The following is a 26,668-nucleotide window of genomic DNA, read 5'->3' as shown; positions in this document are numbered from 1 at the left end:
TGATTGCAGTTTTGAGTAATGAACCAGGCTGGGAGTTTTTAAAAGCCTCAGGAATCTTTTGCAGGTGTTTAGAGTTAATTCGTTGATTCAGATGGTTAGGCTAATAGCTCGTTTAGAGAACCTTTTCATGATATGCTAATTTTTTGAGACAGGAATTTTGGGTTTTCATGAGTTATGTATGCCAAAATCATCAATATTAAAACAACGAAAGGCTTGAACTACTTCAGTTGTGTGTAATGAATCTAAAATATATGAAAATCTGATGTTTATCAGTACATTACAGGAAATAATGAACTTTATCACAATATGCTAATTTTTTGAGAAGGACCTGTATGTAGCTAATGAATTCATTATCAGAACGATATTTGATCCAAATATAGGATCACAGGATTTCTCTTCATTTGTAAACATGTAAGGGAGCACAGCTGTGGGTGAGCCTGTGACCCACAAAGTGTTGCAGTATTTATATATTTGCAGCATTATAATCTGACAGTGGTGTCATTTCTGGGAGGAAAATCACTATTAAGAGGGTTTATTTTCCATTAACAAAGACACCTGTTAATTCCATAAAGTCTGTCCCAGTTTGTGAAAACTGCACATACAACTTTTTGTATTTTTCTGATACTCATATTTCTCTAAATTTAATTAGGAGTTTAATCCTGAACTGATGCCTTTCATTGATCTGTTGCCATGAGGAGGAAAGTATGAGTTATGCTGGAGGAAATGCCAAATATGTGTATTTTCTAAAGTACTTGGTTGAAATACTCCCTGTTAATTCACTTCACACATTAATTTTCAAAAAGTGGCTCTTTTTAAAGGTGTTTGGTACATTTTATAGCTGTTACAGGGTTGCTTTCCCACATAATTGTTCTCTGTGCTTCTTGTGTAACACAGTCGGTTATTGTTTAATCGTCCAGTGAGTCATCAGTCAGTCCCACACACGGGGCTATTCTCAGTATTTTAATGGAATCTGGCTTATTTGGTGAAGTAAGTCCAACAGGAAAATGATAGATGATGTTAGACAGCTTATACCACACAGCACCCACACTTTAACACAGCACCAGTTTTGCTGTGGAATTAAAAAAATTTTTTTTTTTTTAATGAAATATTTTGTTTTGTTTTTTAGCAGATGAAAGGAGTATGATGCAGTTTATGTGTAGATAAAATAAAAATATATAGTAGTTTGAAGTCAGGAGTGAAACTCACTGTAGATTTCCAGGATTTAATATTCTTTTTCCTGTTTGAGGCATTTGGGGAATTATACAGAGCAGGATCCCTCCCGCTCCATCTGTGCTGTGAATAATTCAGTCAACAGTGAGAAGCTGGTACAGTGTGAGCAGACAGGCATTCCCATGAGAGAACGCCTCCCGCCTCCTGCTCCCTTAGCGCCGTGTGACCAGACACTGAAAGCTACCAACAATAATCGGCTCATTACAGACAAAGAGGACAACAAAATTAAAATCTGCCACCTTTCCTGACATGCACACATGTTTTAAGGCTAACAGATGAATATCAGGTGGAAATAAGCACACGGCAGGTTATGTAACTGTTTTCTGCTTCTTTAGATGTGAAAGAGTCTGGTTGTTTTGTGTGGCAGTCTTGTTGTTAAAGCAACAATTACTTAAGCTTAACTGGGACGATGTTATGCGTAAAATAAGCTCCAGATCTGTATTTTTAATTTTGAACTCTAATAGAGTAGATTTGCATGATTCAGAGTTCAATAAACATCTGGGTTTAACTTGTACTGGGCCTTTATGCAGCATTGTGAAGTCCTTTTTGAAAGCCTTCAGATAAGAGTTTACTCGCTGCCACATACATATTTTGAAAGTTTATGTCAGGAATGAGGAGATGAACTGACTGCTAACAACTTGTCAAAAACAAATTAATCACAAGTCATTAGAGCACATCCCAGATAATCCTCCTTTCTGAAACAGAATGATCAAAATTTACAAAATGGTCTCATTGTTTTTATTCAGTCCGACCCAAAAAAGTGACTGAGGCCATAAACGCATCAGGAAAGTGTTTAAAGTCTAGGAGCTGTTTCCCTAAAGACTTATATAGAGCTGGAAGGCTCTTATTATTTTTCTTATTTTTTAACATGTTCAATGTATCATTTTGGCATGTCAAGTGTACAGCACTTTGTGTTCAGCTGGGGGCTGATCTGAAAGTGCTATGTAAATAAATTGCTTGCTTGCTTGCTTTGCATCCAAAACTGTCGCCCTCAGTCTCCCTTCCCTCAACCCAAGTCAGTCGCGGCAGACGGTGCCTCTCCCTGAGCCTTCTTCAGGTTCTGCTGGAGGTTTCTTTCTGTTAAAGGGAGGTTTTAGTTCCCACTGTTGCCAAGTGCTTGCTTAGAGGCAGTTTTCTGATTGTTAGGGTTGTCTCTGTATTATTGTGGGGTCTTTACCTTACAGTATAAAGTACCTCGAGGTGACTGTGCTTTATAAATAAAGACAGAATTTAACTACAGGTTGTCTGTGTCTGCCTTTTTCTGATTGCTGTGCTTTGTAAACCAATGGTTTGAAAAGCTGGTGGGCGGGGCTTCCGTGCTCACAAACAGGACTATATTAGGGATGACATAATTGAGACATTACAAAAAACAGAGTGATAGTAAGCAAGTAGTAAGTACATATGGTGATCTCATTATTAGAAGCTTTGGCCCTCTTTAATATGAACACCACCACCTGTCTAAGAGTGAAATAAACACCAGCTTGAGAAAACTTAAAATTGGTAAAAAGATTTGTTTTACCTGGTAAGATGATTCCCAGTGATGACAAAATACGATCGACCAGCTCATTCTTGACTGTAGGAATGATGTTAAGTTGATGCAGAGTTCTGTCACTGGTGTAGGCCGTAAAATGGGAAATAAACCCCACTGCCTGTCGCTGCGTCTGAGGAGATGCACCTATCAATTAGTGTTATAGCACATTGATGTTGCTACATTAATTTTGCTAGTCAAAGCCACTGGGGTTAACAACTTTCTGGCAGAAACTCTGAACAGTGTAAAATATTACAAAAATAAGGACAAGCATAATAGTTCCCCTTTAAAAGAACAGACTTATTTTTCCTTCAAACTTGGAATGAACCTGGTTTTATTCTATCTTGACAAACACACAATAGACTGAAGTTCTTTCCTCTTGGTGCCACTAATGGCTAAAACCAGTTAATTGTTACAGCCATTATATTGGAATTAAAAATAACAGAGAGCCAGCCATCATTGCCGCTGATGGAGAAACACGTCTTCTAAGTACTTTCTTGCCAGATGGGCTCATTATCTCCCATTTGTAAGAAAGGCAGCAGCTTGGTTTAATTGAACAAAATGGACTTTTACATGTAGAGGTTTCCATGCTGAGCAGAGCTGCATTCATCATGGTAAATGAGCTCAGCAGTAATCTAAAGTCTCTCATTGCACTTAAAAACCTGTTCCATCTCTCCACTTTTGTGACTGTGCATGAAATATTGTAAAGCAGAGTACCTCTGCCACCCCATCATTCATGGGCGTATATCAGTACACCCATGATTCTTTGGGTCAAAGAAATTATTATGTATGACTGGTGAAAGATGTGTAGCCACATAAATTGAAAAAAAAAAATAGGTGGACTGTTATTTACAGACCCAGACCTAGTGCTGCATTTTTTATTTTACTCTGCACAACTTTTCCTGCAATTACAGTTTAGTTATTTTAATCAGCATTTTCTTTTGTTTTTACAGTAGTCAGTGTTTGTACACAGGAAACACAAGCTAGTTGCATGCATTGTAACTCATATAGAGGCACCCAAAGAAACAAGTCAGGGAAAGGGAGAAAAGACACTGAAGTAGCCTAATAGTTGTATCAAAGTTTATTGCATTGAATTTTAATGCATGCTGACTTTTACATTTTGGACTTTTGTTTGAGGAAATGTTCTCTAAATGGACCTCCTTGATCTGTATTTGAATGATGATGTAGATGATAGATGTAGCTTTTAGATCTGAAGTCAAGTTGACGCAAAATGGCCTTAAATCTGCATTCTTTATAATGACCACCAGGGGGCGGCGACTGAGGTTGCAAACACGAGTTCTGATGCCATAGAAGAATATGGGAAAATGTTTTATTGATGATTTGATGGGCTCGGTCACTCCATTCTGATCATATCAAACATGTTAAGTTCATTTTATGTGTTTATGTGTATGTGCATTATACGTATCATTAGGATTATCTAGGATATGTTATAGGTTGTGGGTTCACAGTAAAATTTACAACCCACCAGTCACCGTTGGTTTTAAAGCACCAAAATGGAACCAGTGGAAATACCATCCTGAAACTTCTTAATGACATTCAAAAACAGATGGATCCTACCACAGCAGCTAGATCCATCTTTTATACATCTATAAGTAAGGATGCCATTGGTTGCATTATGTGAAATGCAGGAGCCAGGTGTAGGTGTAGCATGTTAAACCCTTTCAAGCTTTGGAAAGAACATTGAACATTTATTCCTCATTCACTCCATCCTGGGTTCTAAATTCTTCTCACCATCACCACTGTGCACCACTCTGTATGCTCACCAGTATTCAGATGGATGACAGAAAGCATACAGACTGGTGCTAAAGTTTTCTCTCTGTCACAAACTTTCACTGTGTATGAAGTGTTTGAGCGAGCAGCTTTCAGAGGTAAAATCCCCTGGTCCTCCCCACATGTTCTGAATACAGAGCAATTCTGCAGCACTGAGGAAACATTTGATTCCATTAGACGCCACACTGAATCTGCTGGTTTTATCAGCCATTGATCTGTTCACCACAACCAGCAGCCTCTTTGCAAAGCTCTGTAGTGTAAGACATAATCATTCTGTAAGAACATGCGTCATACTTATTAAAAATGGCTTTAATGAGTGCCTTTAATGGCTTTAATAGGCGCTTTACTTCCATTGTAGTGTTTATTGTCTAATAGCACTTCTGGTTAGCACGGCTGCAGTCTGTCATTAAGATGGTTGATCTATCAGACATCACAGCTGAGACAATTCTGAATGTTTCTCATTATGCTGGGGAAAAAGTAGAAATTGTCCCTGATTTTAAATTTTGACTTCAGCGAGATTTTGGGATTAGTTTAGCTTGTTAACAGGATTATTCAAAACTGTGTTTCATAAACATTTCAGTAGAAATCAGGCTCGGCCCTGCTTAGAACTGACTAACCTTTGAAGTTGATCTGGATCCAGACACCTTTAAAAGGGCTCTTTATCATCTTTATCATCAAAACCTTTAAAAGTTCCATTTTTTCCCCTTTAGTTGACAAAACAGAGGATGAGCAACAAAATGAGGAGAAGGAGAAAATGGTCAGGGGTGGATTTGAACCTATGATTCCAGTCTGTTGCCAGAGAGTTGCCAAACAGAAGTTGGCATTTTAAACCATATCTAAAAAATATACACTTACCAAATACTTCATTTTTTACACTGTGCTACAACCATGCTATGTTTCTCAGAGCTTATGTTGTCAGCCAGGTGAATTTAGAGTTCACCCAGCACCTCGTAGGTTTGAAGCATAAATTCTGTAAACCCTCCAAAATTAGTGACACAGTTACCAGAATAACCAGAATACGACAGCTGTCAATCAGTTGAGCTGAGTCCCCTATTGCCCTGTGGCACATGAGTTGTGCTCGCAACATGTTGGCAATGTAAATGCATTTGTCTCTGCAATTGCCTTGTGATTGAACGACTGTTTTACGCTCAACATCTGGATGACCAGCTGGTTGCTGCAACTACATGCAGTTGATTGTTGAATGCAAAAAAAATTCAACACATTCACTGGTCAACCACCTATTTTTTTTCCATTGTTGCATGGAGGTTTCCATCCTTGTATTGTCCGTGTTTTTATATGTAACAGTTATAACAGCTCACTTTAGACAGACAGTCCAACAAGTGAAGTGAACCCTCTGATCACAGATGAGTTGAGATTACAGAAATGCTAAAAAAATCTTCTGAACTGGCTGCAGGTGGTGACAGCAGGTCTCTGAAGGCTGATTGCAGCGAAATCTGACAATCAGCCTTCATTAGTTTAATGTAAGCACAGTAAAAAAGTGGTTTAGGACATAGATGATAGGCTTATTTGATCACTTTGATGCCACTAATGGAGAGAATAGAAAAGCATCCTGACGTTTAACCGTCTGTGATGGCGTTGCACCTCCATCCTGATGCCAGAAGGTCATGCATGTAGCTGAAGGTCATGCATTTGTATTCGTTTGTCACCAGTGCAGTCAGGATACATGTATCACCTGGGCAGGTTCATTCTGGCGTAACAAAGCCTCGCTAATGATGTTTGTGTCCAGACCTAACTGGATCTCCTGATGTGCGGCACTCAGTGCTGCCTCTAATGAGATCTGACTCGCCCGTGCGTCTGGGGGTCTGTGTGATGCTGCACCTGAACCCGTCACTATGGCAACCAACAGGTTGCGTTTCTACAGTGACACAACCCCTCTGAGTGTCTCCTTCACTCTGGTTTATTTGCCTCTGTGTCTCTCATCTGCATTGTTTGTAAAAGTGTTTTTTTGTCAGATGCTAAATACTGACACAGTACAGATGTTTTTTCTGCATTGTACCCAGCGAAGGTTTCAGCTAGAGCCAAGATGTGTTCTAACTGTACTAACAACTAAGATGTTTGTGAATGTGGACATTAGTAATTTGTTTTTATTTTTAACAACTGGTTAATGTAATTTGTGGTCGTTTTCGAAAAAGTAATATATATCACACGTTACTTAATAACTGATCTAAAAATGATTTATTATGTTATTTTTTTCTCTACTCACCAAGAGGACCTGAAATGTTTTATAATTATGAGTGAAAAGCATAAAGATTAACCTTAGGCTAACTTCAGTCTCTTAGTCCTACACACTGACAGAATTCCCTATTTTGAAACACATGAAGTGTAGAAAAGTAAAAAGTCAGATGTCACGTCGATGTTATTGTAGAAATAGATACAGATAGAAATTGAGAGTTGAAGTTGGACTGCATTTTTTGGCACTTATTTTGTTCCCTGTTGAATATTTGGCTCATACATTCATCTGTAACATCACTCTACATTCTTTGCTGCTGGCTTTGTGTTCACATGCTGATTTTGCAGATGTTTTGCAAAGAGGTGATGTCCTGTTAGCATTAGAGGATAGTTGTTGTTTCTGGCCTGGACCCAGGTTTCACTTAACTGTCACTGTCACTTCCTCTGAATATTTTTTTTAGCTCAGAAAAAGTGAAAGAGGGTGTGAATAAATTATTACCATTTCTTACAACATGACAACCTACTACATTAGATTTAAGGCTAAAAACAGCTTAAGTAGTCACGTTTTGATATTTAAAAATACCGTATTTGTTTTCTAGTCTCTCCAGAGGTGCTGGGGTTTCTGACAGCCATCGGACTCTTCATCATCCTCATGACTTTCCTCTTTTGGTACCTCAACAATAAGTTGGCACTAGAGAACCCAGGGAGCCTTCAGTGCCTTGATGAATTCAGGAAAACCACTGAGCTGCAAGGTGAGCATGCATAAATTTAAAATGAAAGCACATTTGGTTGTCTTTCTTTCACATCTGATTTTCTTTAGTGCCTTTGATCCCAGCACGAGGCCCGGCCTCTGCATGGAGGCATTTTCCACTGACACTGGCCTTTCTCAGCCCATGCCAGGATTACTGTTACTGACAGCTGTAGGACTGTTTACTTGTCATCTGCCCACGGGGGCTTCAAAGGTTTAAAAGGTTGGTGGCCCCCGGGAGCCACACAGGGAGTTTGCTCGACTCAGAGAAGCCATCTGCAGAAAACAAAGGGAGGCAGTGTAACACAGCAAAGTGACTAATCTCAATGACCTTCTGTGTCGATAGATTTGGAACAGTGACTGTTTTGACAGACACATGAGACAAATATTAGAGTTCGAATTGTCACCGGTCTGTTGAAAAAACAGTTTACAGTCTCCTGATTCTGTTTGTTAAAGATGTATGTATTGAAGACTGCATGTTGTTAGTGGGAATGTATGTTGAGTTAGTGGGAAGGTTTGCAGAGCAACCACGGATTGGGTTATTTTAAAAGCTGTGCTGCCCCCTGCTGGAAAAAATACAAAGCTACAGTGACAAAAAACTAGCTTCACGACTTCACTTACTGCTCTGATCAGCTACATTTTTATTCTCTGCTTTATTGTGTTTCTTTCCCTAATTTTAATTATACCCTCACTGAGCATCTGCATCACATTGAGAAATACCTTCTTCTTACTGAGAGGACGTGTAACTAACTATAGTCTTTAAGTGACCACTTAGAGCAGGGATGTCCAACTCCAGGCTTCAAGGGCCGGTGTCCTGCATGCTTTAGATATCACACCTGAATCAAATGATTAGGTCATTATCAGACCTTTGGAGAACTTCAAGACATGTTGAGAAGGTAATTTGGCCATTTAAATGAGCTGTGCTGGATCAAGGACACATCTGAAACCTGCAGGACACTGGCCCTTGAGGCCTGACTTAGAGTTTGAATATTTAAGGATGGCAAAGATAAAAAAAAAGAAAAAGAAGAAGGATATCTGTCTTTTATGTTTTCCATGAATAGTTGTCAGCTGTGTAACAACTGTGCACAGAGCACCATGGCAGCTTCATTATTGGAAATAATTTTCATTACTGTTTAAACAGCCTCCACTGTGACTTCAGGTTGCTGCACACGTTCAAAGTTTAGACTATTGAAAATCTTGGTTCACTCAATCTCAATCTGTCCTCCATGTGGAATCACACGTTTGCCTGTTTAAGGGTCTCTTTAATGGTATTGTGAAAACGCAGCAGCTTTTATTGAGACGCCCTCGCCTTCCTGCAGTGGAAGGCAAATTGGCTCTGGCAATTTGTGCTTTTGTGTTCAGATCACGTCCATTAGCTTTTGTAAAACACACCTGTTACAAATCTATCCAGTTTCTTTTCAACCTTTGTAGTAGTTTCAAAACGTGTCACCTGTTCAGCATTTAAAACAACAAAAATCCTATTTTGGCGCTTAGGAATGGGGCATAGGAGAATACCTGGAGAATATCTCATCCGCCGTACCTTGGCCAGGCTGCCAGTCTATCACGGCACAGCTAATAAATAAATTTGGAAGCTCTTTTTTAAAAGCATTTACGAAAGCATGCTGTTGTTGTGACTTAAAAGGCATTAATTGAAAGTTGCATAATTGTTGCTGGATTGATACAACCAAAGCAGGTGAGCAGATTTGGCTAACCATCAGTTAACCGAACTAAATGAGTCTATGTATTTGACAGATTTATGACTCGTTTAAAGGATGCTTTAGTCCATAAATGCTATCGAATTTAGAAGAGATTTAAATTTAATATGTGATGAAGAAAAGTCGCATTGAGTGATAATTCCAGTAGAAAGTGTTGTAGAATCACTTGGCAAGAACAACAAGAAAACCCATAAGAGTATATGACATCAGAGTATGATGACACACAGACTGAAAACACAAGCAGAATTTTAAACATCTTGTAAATTTCTCTGAATTCAGTCACTACATCACGCTGGATGTGTGATGGAGGTAATTTGGTGGAGGAGAAACCAAAAGGAGAGAGTAATATCGCAGGATGAGGGTGCAGATGTTCCTTTTTAATCACAGGGCTCTTCTGTTTTCACTGCAGTGACTTATCAAAGGCTTTTCTGAACGATCAGGAGCTTTCTGTTCAGAATGATCCAATAAGCTACAGCTGCCAGAACCAGTGCAATGATTTTTTCCCTCATTGATTTTATCTGTTGTGTCCACCCATACAGTGTATATTTTTATATATAAAAAAGATGCTTCTTAAAGTGAAGCCAAAGTAAAACTGTCTTAAACCTGAATTCCGTCTAATAACCAGCAGGGGGCATCTCCTCTGGTTTCAAAATGCTGTCTGATTGTAAAGTCTATGGAAGGACATCCCATCAGATCAGTTATATGAGGCCTCAGCAAACATGTAGTGCTTACAAAACCTATTAGACCATCACCCAGTGTGAGGTTTAATCCTCAGATGTTCTAAATTAACAGTATTGGTGATTCTCAAAATCAATTTTATGTTTTTGTAATGGTTACTCCACCAGTGTGTGCAAGCTCTTTAATCATATTCTTTCATGCTAAAATATAATTATTGTTGTTATCCAAACATTTTCAAGTTTACTCTTTTAGAAACAGCAGAAAAACAAGGTAAAGCACATTATTAGTTTTTGATTAAGATGCCAGATTTTCCATTATTTATTTGCTTTCTTGAACAGAAAAATTACTTTTGGTGGTTGTGTCCGCTCAGATTTGGGTGTTAAAACAAGAATTCACTTTGTTTTTTACCTGATAAATATCATTTTTATTTTAAACAGCTTTTTCTAAAGAACTTGTGTTTTCTTGCTTTTATGACAGGCGGTCTAATAAATGTACCAAACACTCGACCTGATGAGCTTATAGACTTAATCTCTTGTTTAAAGCCTTATTAAATACAGTGCAATGTTCATTTTGCAAATTATGAACTTCATTGACCTTCATTCAGCTACATTCAAATCCTTCATGACGTCCTTCAACCTTTTGAGATGTCCCAAAAGGTTTTTCTAAACCTGTCATCATCCACTTTTGTCATCTTCTGTGGGTTTTTTTCAGCTCTTCTAGTGAATTCTTCCTTTTATTTTTATAAAATGTAATAGTTTGTTGATTTGGTCACATCTAAAGGTTCTTTGTTTTTGTTTTGCTTTTTCAATCTAATGATTAATAGCCTCCCTCACTTGTATCGACATCTCTTTGGGTCTCATATTGAGAGCTCCAGCAGACAGCTAGTTCCAGATCTTTTATCAACATAATTTTTATTTCTATAACGAGGCAACGGGCCTCACATGGCCATAAAACAGTCAGTCAGTGGTCAAGTTACTTTTAAGCCCCTCAAAATGTGTGACTGTGTATAAAACTTCCTAACATAAAGCCAGCAAATTCCTAAAAATACCTCGAATTAATGCTAAAAGTCTTCAGTTCAATCACACCATGATTGTTTTTGTTTTTTTTTTATTTAATATACACTGTGTGTGTTGAATCATGTCTGAAACAGTTTTTATATAAGACAGTGTGGAGGGAAATGATTATGGAACTGACTGTATTGTCCTCTATCCCCAAACAGATAAGGTCTACTCCGACGCTGACTTGCAGGCTTCATCGTCGGACAGCGAGGATGAACTGATGGGTCAGTATCAGGAAGCGGTCAGCCGCTCCCAGGGCCTCAGAGGAGGAGCCAAGGTGTCCTCTAATGCCAAGCACACTGGAGGTTTCAGCTGGGAGAGCCGGCAGAAGTACAGCCCGCTTACTGCTGATTATGATGGCTACAGCAGTGAAGCCTCAGCTGATGATGGTGGGTCCTCCCACATTTGACCGTCTTGTATGTTTTCCATGTATCCACAGATTTGACACAGTGAGAAGTTCAGATGTTTCCTTCATATCACCTCAGGGAGTTTTTGTTAGATGCTCACAGTCTTCTGCAGCTCTGTACCAACAAACACAAGAACACCATATGTGTAACACACACACTTATACACACTGTCAGTTAATCTAGAGAGGTGATCAAAGCGAGGCTCCCGTTCAGCACACTCTCCGTGGGAGGGTTGTGAAACAGTCAACTGTCTGTATAATGTGCACAGCCGCAGCCTCGCACTCTTCCTTCTTTTTTTAATCACACGTCTATGTTTCCCTTCTGCCCGACTCGCCATTGCTGCGATTGTTCTTCACCCTTTTCAAGGTGGGTTCAGTCACAGAAGAGCGCTGGCACTGACCTCCTTGGATTAGTTTGTTATTCATCTGACACATTATTGGCCAAGAAGCATATCGTGTTGATTTAACGCTATACAAAAAGTCACTCTTGACTTTCTCCTCAGTCAATGTTTACCCAACTTTATGCTTAAAAAATAGCTTTGCATGGCATAAATGACAAGACTGGCTCTGCCTAAAATTAAGAGAATGTGCATGTCAACACTTACAATGGACGTTTTTTAAGCTCGTAGCTTCCTGAGGTGCTCCTTTCACCTCTATATCCAGCCTCCCATCTAACCCTGTAAGAACCATCCTACACTATGCCCCTAAATGTGAAACTAGCCCTTTAGGGAAAGCAAATAAGCAAATGTGTCTGTTTCATAGAGAAGAAAACTGTTACAAGGAATGTCAAATTCATTAAAAAGTCCCCGATTGACCTGTTTTTCCATCCTGCAGAAATATATCGGCAGTGCTGTTGTTGCCTGTTTTCGTCACACCCAGACAGGAATGTTTGTGTCTGACAGTATTTTTCAAAGACAAAAACAATCTAGTCTTTGCCAGGGTCCTTGATTGGTGAATCACGTCTGAACCAGTTTTTGTGTTATATAAGACAGTGGGTTCAAGTGCCGGGTGTCTGGCACAGTCTATTTAAAGCCGCGTTTGAATGCGTAGCTGGGGGAGAAGTAGTACATGGCGTGCTTCTGACTCCATTAGCAGAGAGGCAAAGGGCTGCACAAGGTTGTTGTTGAAGAAAAGCAGAGCGTCTCCTGATAACCACTAGATGGTCTCTGTTATCTTCAGATGATGCTTTGAATTTTTAGGTCACTATAGAAAATAATCCCACATGGGGAAATGAGTGCTATTCAGTAATATTATACTCCAGGATTTTCAGGTAACTCTGAAAATCTGGAATTTCTTACTAGCAAAGAAAAACTTTAGAATGAATTTATATTTAATCTGCCTTGATTTAGAGACACGAAAGAGCCAATTAGAGAATATTGTCCCAAAGGTAATCATCGAAATCTGAATTTTGTTTCTGGTGCCTCAAATGTAACTGTCAGTGCAGTATTTCCTTTGCAGCTGTGACGCTTTAAAGCAGCATATATCTGCTTACTTTGAAAATACTGCACTACATGCACTACATGTACTCACTGGCCACATTATTAGATACACCTTGCAATACTGCGCCTTAACTCTTCATAGTTCAGATTCAAAGATGCGCTGAAAACATTCCTTTAAGACTTTAGGTTAAATTGACATGATGGCATCACACAGTTGCTGCACATGTGTCGACTTCACATCCATGATCTCCTGCTCCACATCCAAATGGTGCTCTATTTGATTGAGGTCTGGTGACTGTGGAGGCCATTAGAGTACAGTGAACTCACTGTCATGTTCAAGAAGCCAGTTTGAGATGGTTTCAGCTTTGTGACGTGACCTGTTATCAGAAAATGATTACACTGTGCACATAAAGGAGTAACAATAATCAGGGACGCTGTAGCATTCGAACAATGCTCAGTTGGTTCTAAGGAGCCCAAAGTGTCAGGACAATGTCCGCCACACTCCAGTTTGCCTCCCAGCCATTCTCTACCTGCTCAGCAATGTCTACGCCCACCTGGACAAGCTGGCGTGCACTGTGGGAATCATGTTTTTTGAACTTCTCCAGTGCTTTCAGGCCAGCTCTACTGGTGATAAATTGACAGTGATGCAGGTGGATGCCTCCCTAGTGACCTGGATAGTTTGCTAAGTGACTGGCAGACCACAGTATGTGCGCCTGCAGCACTGTGTGTCGGACAGTAAGTGTAGTAAGCGACACGGGATCCCTGCGGGGCACTGTCCCCTCTCCCTCATCTTCCCCTTTTACACCATGGACTGTAGCTCCTGCATTGAGGCCTGACACTTTCAAAAGTTTTCTGATAACTCAGCCACAGTGGGCTGTATCAGGCTGTGGTGGGTAACTTTGTTATCTGATGCAGGCAAAAGCATCTGCAGCTTAACTTGGGCAAACTGTATGTGGATGAGAACAACGCTGACTCCTATTTGCGTTTATGGGGTCTGGGTGGAGTCAGTGGAGGATTACAAGTGTCTTGGTGCTCACAACGACAGTAAAATAAACTTCATTAAAAACACAGAAGTGCTCTCCAAAAACGTATCAACTTCTGAGATGACTGAGGTCTTTTAATATCTGCCCGATGATGCTCACGGTGTTTTATGAGCCTGTGGTGGCCTGTGCCATCATCTGTACTGTGGTGTGCTGAGGCAGCAGGTAGCAGCAGACTCAATAAACTGTCCCACAAGGTCAGTCATGCTGTGGGTGTGGAGCTTTTAGTGTCTTTGTTTTACTTATTTTTTAGTAGAGAAAGTTTACATCCATCCATCTTCTTCCGCTTTATCTGGGGCCGGGTCGCGGGGGCAGCAGCCTAAGCAGAGAAGCCCAGACCTCCCTCTCCCCAGTCACCTCCTCTAGCTTATTCGGGGGAACACCAAGGGGTTCCCAGGCCAGCCGAGAGATATAATCTCTCCAGCGTGTCCTGGGTCTGCCCCGGGGCCTCCTCCCGGTGGGACATGCCCGGAACACCTCGCTCAGGAGGCGCCCAGGAGGCATCCTTGTCAGATGCCCGAACCACCATAGGTGAGGGTAGGGACGTAGATCGACCGGTAAATTGAGAGCTTCGCTTTTACGCTCAGCTCTCTCTTCACCACAACAGACCAGAGTTTTGATTCTGATTACACCTCCAGCAACCTGAAATGTTGATACAAGGCATGATGGAGCCATGTGTTCATGTTTATGCCAAATTCTGACCCTAGCATCTGAATGTGACACTCATTAGGCCAGACGACATTTCTCCAAAGCAGTTCTTCTCTGATGTCTCGCATCAACAGGAATTTTCATGCAGAGAGGTCACTGCTTTTCACTTCTCAGGATCATCGTCTGTGAACGTCAGAGGTGCTTGTATAGGATCAGCAGTAAGTCAGCTGTTTCTGCCTACCTGGCACCAATAACAATGTCACGTTCAAAGTAACCCCCACCCCCCCAATCGGATGCTTAGTTTGCTCAGTTCATGATGTCATTGCGACCATGTCTCGATGTTCAGTGCAAACAGTAGCTGCCATGTGATTGGCCGATATTTGTTTTAACAAGCAGTTCGACATGTGTACCTAATAAAGTGGCTGGTGAGTATATATTGACTGAGCTGTTTACTTTGGTTTGAAGTCATATTTGTTTTCTTGCACAAATCCATCACTGACTTCTTGCCTGTTGCAGGAATGTCACGTAGTGAGTGTTCTTTGTGCGCGAGAGAGAAGCAGGGATTTGAGTCACAAGAGCCTGCCAGCAATAATTTGAAATTTACTTGGTTTATTTCTGACAACATGTTAGCTACGCAAGGTCTTGTTTTGATTTTTTTCCTCATGATTCTAATACCCTTAAAGGTTTCAAGGATTATCCAGATAACTGGCAGATGATGTATTTCTTGGCTGCCAAGAAAACAAATTCAAGGCAAAGCAGTTGTTTGTGTGCCTTCTGTAAAGTTTTTGGTTCATCAGATCATAATCAGCTTACTTATAATTGCTCGACTATAACCAAAGAGGAGGTAAAAACTCTGTCCATTCGTAGCTGCACTTTGGTTGAAAGTACTGGAGGATCATTATTTTCCTCCCTGTGGTAAGGCTTTGATGGCTGTGGTTTTCTCTCCCACCAAGCCATCGTGGATCAGCAATAACAAAGCAGCGGCCTCATGCCATGGCTGACATCGGTTCAGGCTTTCTCTGCAATATGGAAAGTTTCATTAGATAAATAGGTGAGTCGTTTCCATGATTTTCCACGAGCGCTAAAGGACACGCATTTCATTATTTTTTCAAGCAAACAGCCATAAAAGCTTCCTCTCCACACCCACAGCTACCGCTGTTGTGTTTGTCTGAGTATGAAGAGCTTCATCCTCAGGACATATGTATAAAACATGAGGAGGATTGTGCCAGAGCTGCAGAATCAGAGTTTGGGTGCCCCGGTGGCTTCACTCAGACTCCAAAAATAGGAAGTAAGCAGAAAGCAGAAAAATTATCTAAGGTTTCCCTTCTCTGAAGTAAGGCCCTGCTCCAATGGCCACTTTGAGAACTGTGTTGCACAGCATGTACCAGTGCTTTTTGATGGTTTTTCTCACTCATGTGGATAGTAGGATTTCAGCTTATGGTCAATGGGCCGTCCAAATCATTTGCTGTATATGATTATAAGTAGGTCCATATATAAACTGTGTTGTCATCGTATCCATATTTTTATTTTGTCTTGTCACCTGTACTTTGCTCTTGGCAATAATTATAATAATTAGTGAAAAAAAACAGTTATTATAAAAATGATAATAATTAGATTTAAAGATTAAATGTAAACTTTATCCAAATATTCTGTTATGTTTAATAAAAAACTCTTTTTTTCTTTTGTTATTATTTTCTTTTAAGAGAAATATGGTAGACACTCACATTTCTGTTAACTTACCTGTTGCTATGGTTTCAGTTCAATTTTAATTATATATCACCAAATCACACTTTATTTTGTAAGGTAAAAATGATTAATGACACAGAGAAAACTCAAAAATCAGACAACCCCCTATGACTTGGCGACAGTGGGAAAGAAAAACTCACTTCTAACAGGAAAGAAACCTTCGCCAGAACCAGGCTCAGAAACAGCAGCCATCTGCTACAAGAGGTTGGGGATGAGGTTTCATTGATTGTGGCTTTATTTCATGCACTTTACTCAGAGCTGATTGGCCTAACTCTGACCAGAAAGCTCAATTAATCAATCCAGAGTTCAGGATTTGATTCAGCTTGAATGAAAGTGGTTTCACTAATCCAACATAAACCTTGGAAAGAAGCAAATTAGTTTTTCACATAGAACAAAATTCATTCACTTGTATTCTGAATGAGGGTGCAGCGATGACTGGTGCCGTGTTGGAAGTCGGCCACATTTTAAGGGCCTTGTTTACTTCCAAATGGTTACCCAACCAGCTGGTGGCACTCAATAAGAGCAAAGACCGTTTTATGAAGCATTAACTAATAAAAGTGAGAGAATGTTTCTCAGCCAAATTTTGTTCATCTCGCACTCAAACCTGCACATTTAGCACTTTTCTCACATGAAAATCGGTGAGGTGTAAGTGAGATCACGATAGCTTTATTCATATGCTGCAACTCAGAAGCAAAAGGAAGCTATTTTTAGTATCCACACCTCTGAGCACATGTTTTACAAAGAATATTGTAGACAGAGAATAAATGGGGATTGAAACTGGGAGGAGGGCATTCAGTCGTCATAGTCTATACTCTGCACAATTTTTAAGGGATTATTTCTTGAGTGAAATGTAGTTCCAGCAAGTAGTTCCAATCCTGTACATTGTTTTCAGGATTAAGATTTAGTTTCTACCACCATGCTAAGCCAGAAAAATAGATCCCGGCTGTGTTTCAGAGATTCTTTAATGAATAAATTAATTATTTTTTTCAAATATAGCTTTCACACAAGAACTGGAATGCATTGCAGCTGGGTTCAGTCCACTGTTCTACAGAGCCACATCTTCAAGCATATTTTATAAGCTTTTAAGGATCTATAAAGTTGGGGGTAAAAAGGTCTACAATAGGGTGTGCAACTGTTAAAACGCAAACCTGACCCATTGTTACAGGATGCAAGTCGTTAGAACCATTTTATTACAGAAAACGTGCTCTCTACTCATTCTCAGCCAACACATGCAAAACAAAATACTATATTTTTTCCATATGTGGAATTTTTTTTTAATGTAACTCGAGTCATGCACTCATACTGCTGTGACCTCGCGGACTCTGACCTCGCTCTTGTGAAGACCTTTGTTGGTCGACCCTTTCCGTGGAATTCCTTCAATTCCCTTCAAAGCTGCAGAAAAACTAGCTAATCACTAGCAACTGCCACAACTAGCTAAACGTAAGCTAAAGTGGCAGTTTTTCGTTGTTGACGCTGTCACCGCTACGAGATTTCGGAATGGCACCACTTACCTCAACATCCAGTTGTGAAAGCTGCGTCAACCTGAGCCAAAAAGTGATCGAGCTGGAGCAAAGGATATCCACGCTATACCAAATCCACGGGGCTGAACGCGATCTTGACACGATCCTCCTTGGCAAAGCTCAAACCACCGCTACTAGCGCTGAGCTAGCCGACACAGTGCACCACTCAGCTGTTGTGTCCCAAGATCCCGCCAACAGTCAACCCAGGCTCCAAACTTGTGTCGCTGGTGTTTCTGCCACGGACGAGAACTGCTGGTTTCAACTAGGGGCCAGACCCAAGGCTCTGGTCAGCTCCACTCCACTCCAACCAGCGCCATGGACCATGGTTGGGACGCGCGGTGGCTGCAGAGGGGCCAGGAGGATCCGTCTCTCGCACCCTCACCCCTCCGGTGCGGTAGTGCTGGAGAATAAATTCAGTATCCTGGATCCTGTGGACTTTCCTCCTCTGGCCGCTAGCCCTCGCCACCCCGCTGTGTCGCTGAAGTCTGCACCATCTCCACCACTACGTCCCCGGAACCGTGGCGGGCAGCCCGGCGCTGTGGCGCAAACTCGCCGCGGAGAACTGTTCTTCACCCCGGCTCCTCGGAGAAGAGGACCCACGGCGCGGCTACCTGGGAGTCACTCACGCGGTCCGGCTGGTGCATCTCCATTTGAACACCCCCGGTGCCGTGGCGCAGGCGTCTCAGATGGCCAGCAGTCCCCGGTGGCATCTCCTCTCTCCACACTGGTCCTCGGAGATTCCATCGTCAGGAACGTGCGGATGAGGGGGGCGCTCACGCTGTCGTTCCCGGGAGCCACCGTTGTCGACATCGTGGACAGAATTCCCAACATCCTGGCGTCCCACCCACAGGCCAACCGGCTCATCATCCACATCGGCACCAATGACATTCCCAAACAGCAATCTGAGCTGCTGAAGCTGGACTTCCTCCAACTCTTCAGCCTCCTTGGTCAGTTGCAGGTGAGTGCTTTTATCTCCGGGCCCACCCCCACCTGCAGCAGAGGGATAGGCCGTTTCAGCCGGCTGCTCAGCCTTAACACTTGGCTTTCCTCCGCCTGTGTCTCCCACGGCGTGGGTTTTATTAACAATTTTGATGCCTTCTGGGAGAGGAGACATCTTTTTGGGGCAGACGGACTCCACCTCAACGCCTGGGGACGCCGTTTGCTGTCCGCCAATTTGGTATTTGGCGTACAGCACTCCCGCACACGGCCCTGTCATTACCCCAAACCGACACTACCCGCTGATCTGTCCGCCACTGACTGATGTCCCCCTGGTCCCAGCTCCTATATTTGTTCCACTTTTAACAGTAATACACAAAACTCTGGACTCGGACCTCTCTCTCCCACAGTCAACACAATACCCGTCATAATCACAAACAGAGAGCAACACAATTATCATAAATCCAGTAACTCCAAAAACATTAATAACCTCCGGCCTCTTCAAAAATCTCAGACTTCATTGAACTCTACTGTCAAAAATCCACCAGTCTCAATTAGTATGGCACTTTTAAATGTCCGCTCTCTGTTGAATAAGTCTTTTATTATTAATGATTTAATTTTAGATAATAAACTTGATTGTTTATTTCTAACTGAAACATGGCTGGGTTCGGATGCACCAGTTGTTCTCACTGAGGCCTCCCCACCAAATTTTCATTTCTCTTTTTCCTTTAGAAGTGGTAAGAGAGGTGGTGGGACTGCATCTTTAACCAACAACACACTCACCACCAAACAAATTTTATTTGATCATTTTACCACTTTCGAATTCCACGCTATTGTTTTTAGCAGCCCTCCAGTTTTATCTGTCACAATTTATAGACCACCTAAAGACAGTGCTGCTTTTATCAAGGAATTCTCAGAATTTTTAACAAACATACATTCAAAATATAATATGATAATTCTAACCGGTGATTTTAATCTGCACATAGATAATCCTTCTGACCCTACATCAAAAGAATTCTTAAACATTCTTCATTGTATGGATTTTACCCAGCACGTCACGCAGCCGACTCACAACAGAGGACACACTCTGGACCTGGTCATCACCCATGGGCTGTCCACCAGTGTGTCCTCTGTTGTTGACTTGGCTGTCTCTGACCACTACTTTTTAACATCACCGGTTTTATTCAGCGGGAGACCTCGGTGCGAACTGTGAGGAGGCGCTATCTAACCTCTGAAGTGGCTGCAAATTTTACCAGGGTTTTAGACGAATGCCCCCCTGTGATTCTACCTGCACCCTGTGATTTTATTTTTAATCATTTTAACCTCAAACTGAAGAAAAGCCTTGACTCCGTTGCTCCACTCACCACCAAAAAGATTAACGTAAAACATGTATCACCCTGGAGAAACGAAGAAGTCAAAAAACTCAAAAGAAATTGCAGGGCAGCAGAAAGGAGATGGAGGAAAAATAAAAATGAAATCAACCATCAAATACTTTGCAAGCAACTTAAAATTTACAATAATACACTAAGGAATTCAAGAAATTCATACTTCGCCAAAATAATCAGTAATAACAAAAATAATCCCAAGGTCCTCTTCTCCACCATAGATCACTTATTTAACCCTGATTTTAACAGCTCCCAAAGACCCCCCACAGACTCACTCTGCGAGCAGTTTGCAGACCACTTCAGGGGAAAAATCAACACCATCAGATGTGATATTTTATCTTCTCGTGTTATGATTTTAAACACATCTGAAGGCTCGATTGTACCTGAGGAGACACTGGACAGCTTTGTCCTGGTTAATGCTGAGAACCTTAAGAAAGTTTTCTCCACAGTGAGACCCACCACATGTCTTTTAGATCCAATCCCCTCTCCACTTTTTAAAACACTTTATGGATTTTTTGAAGCTGAGCTTTTATACATGATGAATTGCTCTCTTCAGTCGGGCGTCTTCCCTGCTGCCTTTAAAACGGCGGTGGTGAGGCCCCTTCTGAAGAAGACCAATTTGGATTGCAATGATTTTAATAACTACAGACCTGTATCCAACTTACCATTTTTAAGTAAAATTTTAGAAAAACTTGTTTTTACTCAGATTAATGATTTTCTGAATGATAAACAGATCCTAGAGATATTTCAGTCTGGATTTCGGGTGAACCACAGCACAGAGACCGCTCTCCTAAAGGTTTTAAATGATCTTAGATGTAACTGGGACTCCCAAAAGCTCACAGTCCTGGTGCTACTGGATCTAAGCGCAGCGCAGCGTTTGATACAGTAGACCACACTATACTTTTAAACAGATTGAAACACATGGTGGGCCTCTCTGGTGCTGTACACAACTGGTTCACTTCCTATCTCTCAGACAGAACTTTTATGGTGTGTATGGATACATGCTCCTCTAAGATCCATAAAATGACATGTGGTGTGCCTCAAGGGTCGGTTTTAGGCCCTGTACTTTTTAATTTGTATATGCTCCCTCTTGGCGGTGTCATCAGGAGGCATGGAGTGAACTTCCACAGTTACGCTGATGACACTCAGCTGTACATCTCCGTGTCTCCTGATGACACCAGACCAATGGATCCCCTTTTTAACTGTATTCTAGATATAAAATCTTGGATGGCAGAAAACTTTTTACAGCTTAACCAGGACAAAACTGAAGTTTTAATCATCGGTCCTGAGGCTCAGAGAGAGAAACTCTTGTCTAAATTACAGGCATTTTCACTATGTCCTTCACTACAAGTGAAAAACCTGGGTGTTATTCTTGACTCTGAGCTTGGTTTTATCCCACATATTAAACATGTAACCAAAATTGGATTTTATCATCTAAAAAATATAGCCAGAGTCCGCCCTATTCTCTCTCGGGCCAACACGGAGATGCTGATGCATGCTTTTATTACCAGTCGCATTGATTATTGTAATGCCCTGCTCTCTGGTCTCCCCAAAAAGAATATTTCACCTTTGCAACTTTTGCAAAACTCTGCAGCTCGTGTGCTGACGAAGACCAGAGGGCGGGCCCACATTACACCGGTTTTACAATCGCTGCATTGGCTCCCCGTGTGTTTCAGGATCGATTTTAAAGTTCTTTTATTGGTTTTTAAATGTCTTAATGGTCTTGGGCCTTCTTATCTTTCAGATCTGCTTTTACCATATGAACCCTCGCGGACCCTGAGGTCCTCTGGTACTGGCCTTTTGATTGTCCCTAAAGTCAGGACACATACTCACGGAGAGGCAGCTTTTCAGTGGTATGGTCCTCGACTGTGGAACAGCCTGCCGGAGGAGCTCAGGGCCGCAGAGAACGTTCATGTTTTTAAAAACAGGCTCAAGACCCACCTTTTTAATTTAGCTTATAACTAACGCTTATTTATTTTATGCTTATTTATTCTATCCTGTTATTCTATTTATATTATTAATTTAGTTTTACCTAATATCTATTGATTGTATTCTTATTCATTTTTTATCTTCTTACTGTTTATACTTATATTTATATTGTATCCCACTCTTATTTATTTTATCTTTTTATCCTGTTTATATTCTTATTAGGTTATATCTCCAGTGTTTCCTCGGAGGGGGCTCTCTGCACCGGGGCTGTGATCGACCGTGGCTGCTGGGGCTCTGTGGATCCTCTCAGCCTGGCTGGGGGGCTTCTTTGCCACCCTCCTGCTGTGTGCCCAGCCTGGAGGCTGCGGTCTGTGACCGGCTCCCGGTGCAGACGGCTACCTGTGATAGTGTTTCCTCACTTGGCTAATGCGTACCCAGCCCAATTTTACTCTTTAAGTGTGTGTGTGTGTATATGTGTGTGTGTGTGTGTGTGGGGGGGGGGGGGGGGGGGGTGTATCCATGACCGTTTCTGTTAATGAGAGTGCGGGGAATGAGTGGGAGGGTGGGGTGGGGTGGGCTGCTTTTAACCATGTAAAGCACTTTGTGCTACAGTTTGTTTTGTATGAAAAGTGCTTTATAAATAAAGATTGATTGATTGATTGATTGATACTAGGTGTCCTTCACTGTGTGTCTCTGACCCAGTTTTGTTTTGTCCTTCCATCGAGTGTTTTAGAACCAGAGACTTTAGTCTGCATGAGGTCTTTTATTTTGAAAATTGACTGAATTTTCCATTCGGTTCCACTCAGACTTCCTGCCTCCTCATCTGCCCTGAGCAGCTTTAAACAGCTTCCAGTTAAATAAATAAATGAATGAATGAGTAGATTATCCACTATTTTAAGAGATACGGAGCAGAGGGTCACTTCTGGGGCACGTCTGGAACTGAAAGCATTGTCTCAAGTTGGTGAGGTCAGTGCTGGAATGTGGTGCAGCTCTTCTCAGTGTGTTTCTGGGAAAAAACTAACGATAAAGTAGTACCTTGTTTGCATTTACACCATTGAAAGTGGCTTTAACACTGACACAACTGGTCTCACAGGTCGATAAATATCAGTTTTATGTATTTATTGGTAATATAGCAAATCTATCTGCTTCTTTCACCTGCTTTGTTTAATCTGGGGTGATGGCACTTCTGTTTTCTTTACACTTAGCCTTCTACATAATCTGACGCTGATATTTTTGCTTAACTCCTTTTAAAACTTTTAGAAAGGTGGCAGGAGGTCAGGTGTGTTTCCTCCTGCTTACAGTTGGGAAAAGGACAATCGAGTGCAGCATCTCTCATTTATCATCTAAGATATTTTTACCTGCTTCTCACAGGCGAGATTCACAAACTGTTTTCCCACTTGAAGAGGTACAAGAAGGCAAAACAAGGCGAACGCCAGCAGAGAAGGGATGAAAGGGTGGGTGAGACGAGAGGAGGAATGGTAACCGTCCCAATTAGCGGGCTGGAGAAAAGAGTAGTGCTTTTACACGGCGGCTTCTATCAAATCAACCGCCCCCGGCTCAGCGGGAAAAAGCTGCTCAAAATGGATTTGCTCCTTTTATCAAGCCCTCCATGACACTTAGTTAAGACTCCTTTGCCTCTATCCTGCCACTGATATGTGCCACTTTGAGCTGGTGTCTCACTGACATTATTAAGAGTGAAAGTTTCAGGAACTTGGGAGAAAGCTGGAACATTGTGTTGGAGTGGATTACGTCATGACAGTGTTGGCTTTTTCCAAAAGTTAGAGGAAAGAAGAGATCGTTCTTTTCAAGTTATGTTCTTCTTCATCTTTTGTTTTCTTTTCTCTCTCTCTCTGCCCCCTTATTTTTTTCTGCAACAGGCTGAGTTTAAAGCATTCATTCCTCACCAGCGTCCCTCTGGGAGTATTAGCATTGGCTGCTCAGTTATTGTGAATCCAAATTGGACAAAGGAGTCAGGTTTGAGAATGCAGCTGACAACACTATTCAGGGTTCTTTGTAAGTGCCATAGAAATGTTCAGCACAGCCTCACTCTTTGCCTTCCAGGCAACTGAATCATTTAGAAAGGTGAGAGGCATAAAATGTGTGGCAGATTAAGAAGTATTCAGTTCAGTCCTTTTAATGGTGTGTATCTGATGTTTTATTTAGACTGTGAATTCAAAAGATTCCTCTCGCAGAGCGTATTATACTCACGAGGGCAGCTGCATCAGATCTGTTTGTGAGGCTGAAAAAGAAGTCTGAAAATTTTCAAACAAAATCATAATAATGGCAAATTTACAGATCAAAATAATACTGATAGAGTTACAATTGAAGATTAAACATTAAGACTCACCTGGTATTGTTACAATTAATTTATTATCTGTTAATCTTTAATAAGATGTACAAATTACATTTGCATAGCATTAATTGCTATGCAAATAAAACTAAGTACACCCCATGACTCAGTAGTTTGTGGTCCCACCTTTAACTGAAGTAGTTGTTTTCTCTCACAACACTGTGGAGAAAGTTTAGCCCACTCTTCTTCAGTTCATTGTCGTTTTCTTTCCTTCCACAATTGAGCTGAGGTCTGGACTGTGACTGGGCCATTGCAACACCTTGATGTCTTTCTTTTTCAGCCATTCTGAAAAAGAAAGACATCAAGGTGATTTGCTGCTGTGCCTGGGATCCTGGGGTCCTCGTGCTGTTGAATGACCCAGTTTGGGCCAAGCTTTAGCTGTCAGACAGACGGCCTCACATTTGACTCTAGAATACTTTGTTTCATGGTCAACTCAGTGACTGCAAAGTGCCCAGCTCCCATGGCTGCAAGACGAGCCTAAATCGTCACGCCTTCACTTTCGTGCTGACAGTTGGTGTTTAATTTTCTCCAAATGTGATGCTGTACAGTGTGGCCAATCACCTCCACTTTGGTCTCATCTGTCCGAAGGGCATTTCTCGAGAGGTCTTGTGGTTTCTTCAGATGAAACTTTGCAAACATAATCCATGGTGCAATGCCAAGATCCGTATCTTTTTAAGTCTATAGGGTTGATTTTGAGTACATGGTGTAGTTGGTGTTCCACTACCATACCCAACCTGGTAAAAATGTAAATACTTTAGGATTGTCCTTGAAGTTACTTAAACTCTGTTAAAGTTTTACATTTCTCTCATTGTTTACAAATAAAAAAATAAATAGAAAGATCAAAACCTTCAAAATTGAAAATAATTGCCTGTGTTTCTGTAGCTTTGCACAGTGTCTCTTTGTTTTCGGTGCCACAGAGCTCCATTTATTTATTTACTCTGCTGTAATGCTCACATTCGCCAAATCAGAGGCTGAAAATAGTCTTTAAGAAATGCACGATTTTCCTCCAGTTTGAAAACCATTCAACCCCCGGCTGTTGCGTTTTTGTTTAAAAAAGAAAAAAAGAATAGATATGTGTTTACCCTGTTTTATGGATGTATGTCTTTTAATTGGATAAGGCTAAAAGCCACTGACAAGCTGGGTACGTTGGAAGGCATTAAGACCTTTTTGGTCTTTTGATGCTACGATGTTTGTTGATGATGATGAGAATACAGAATATCACCACCTGCTGCTACAGTGAAGCACTGATGAAGCTGTAAATGTGTGCAACCAAATTACTTTCTTTAATGGTTCCTATTAAATGATGTGCTATGATGCGTCTGTATTTTGTTATTTTATCTATTTATATCCTCCCAACCAGTCAACTGCATCCAGAGGATGAGACGGACGCCGCCACTGGATGAGCTTCAGCCACCGCCCTATCAGGATGAGAATGGCTCTCCGAGGATGTCCTGCACCCTGTCAGATCTGGGTGATGCCAAGTGTGATCTGTCCCACACCAGCGGTAGCCCCCACCTCTCTTTTGGCAAGTGTCCCAGTGAGGGCAGCGACGGCCCTGAGACTGAGAGTTACCTCAACAAGGGCTATGAGGAGGACGTGCCCAGTGACAGTACAGCTGTCCTCAGCCCGGAGGTAAATACCAGTCATGCAATATCAGAGTAATACTATAGATTGAGGTGTTACTTTGAACCCTGAACATTTCATTGGTTTCCGTAGGATATGTCAGCCCGTGGATCAGCAGCCCAGCTACCGAAAGGTTATGAACCAGATCCTGTTGCAAAATACGGGACCCTCGACATCGTGTTTGACTACGACTCAGAGGAGCAGCAGCTGTCTGTGACCATCATGGCAGTAACTGACCTTCCAAGCTACAAGCGCACCGGTAACATCTCCTGGCAGGTTCATCTGGTGCTTCTGCCCACCAAGAAACAGAGGGCGAAGACGGGGATCCAGAGAGGCCCGTGCCCCATCTTCACGGAGACCTTCCGCTTCAGCCATGTGGAGTCAGAGATGATCAGCAATTATGCTATCAGATTTCGCCTTTACAGCATGCGACGAATGAAGAAGGAGAAGGTGCTCGGGGAAAAGGTGTTCTACCTCACCAAGCTCAACCTTCAGGGAAAAATGTCGGTGCCGGTCACATTAGACCCATGCTGTGCACTCCCGGTAAGGAGGATCAAAGCAGGTGTTGGCTTTCAAGCTGCCACTCATCACCTCACTAATTACTTCTCTTTGTTGATTAATCTTTCATCTAACTGGATAACATTTTCAGAGTGAGATCACATTTTGCAGATCATTCTTACTAAACTGCCTGTTTTGTTTGCTTGTTGG

The 26,668-nt window shown here is 41.6% G+C and overlaps 1 protein-coding gene across 2 annotated transcripts in view; it reads left to right on the top strand.

Annotated features, from left to right (window-relative positions):
* The window catches only part of syt14a (synaptotagmin XIVa), a 60,680-nt gene that overhangs the window by 20,143 nt on the left and 13,869 nt on the right, over window positions 1-26,668 (top strand). For both annotated transcript variants that reach the window (XM_063500156.1, XM_063500157.1), the window contains exons 3-6: window positions 7,339-7,491; window positions 11,100-11,327; window positions 25,698-25,969; window positions 26,054-26,503. In XM_063500156.1, the coding sequence (XP_063356226.1) occupies window positions 7,339-7,491; window positions 11,100-11,327; window positions 25,698-25,969; window positions 26,054-26,503 (1,103 nt within the window). The remainder of the gene's footprint in view (window positions 1-7,338; window positions 7,492-11,099; window positions 11,328-25,697; window positions 25,970-26,053; window positions 26,504-26,668) is intronic.

Source organism: Pelmatolapia mariae, linkage group LG16_19 (assembly GCF_036321145.2).
Source record: "Pelmatolapia mariae isolate MD_Pm_ZW linkage group LG16_19, Pm_UMD_F_2, whole genome shotgun sequence".
NCBI lineage: Eukaryota > Metazoa > Chordata > Actinopteri > Cichliformes > Cichlidae > Pelmatolapia > Pelmatolapia mariae.
This window is presented reverse-complemented; position numbering and strand designations above follow the sequence as displayed.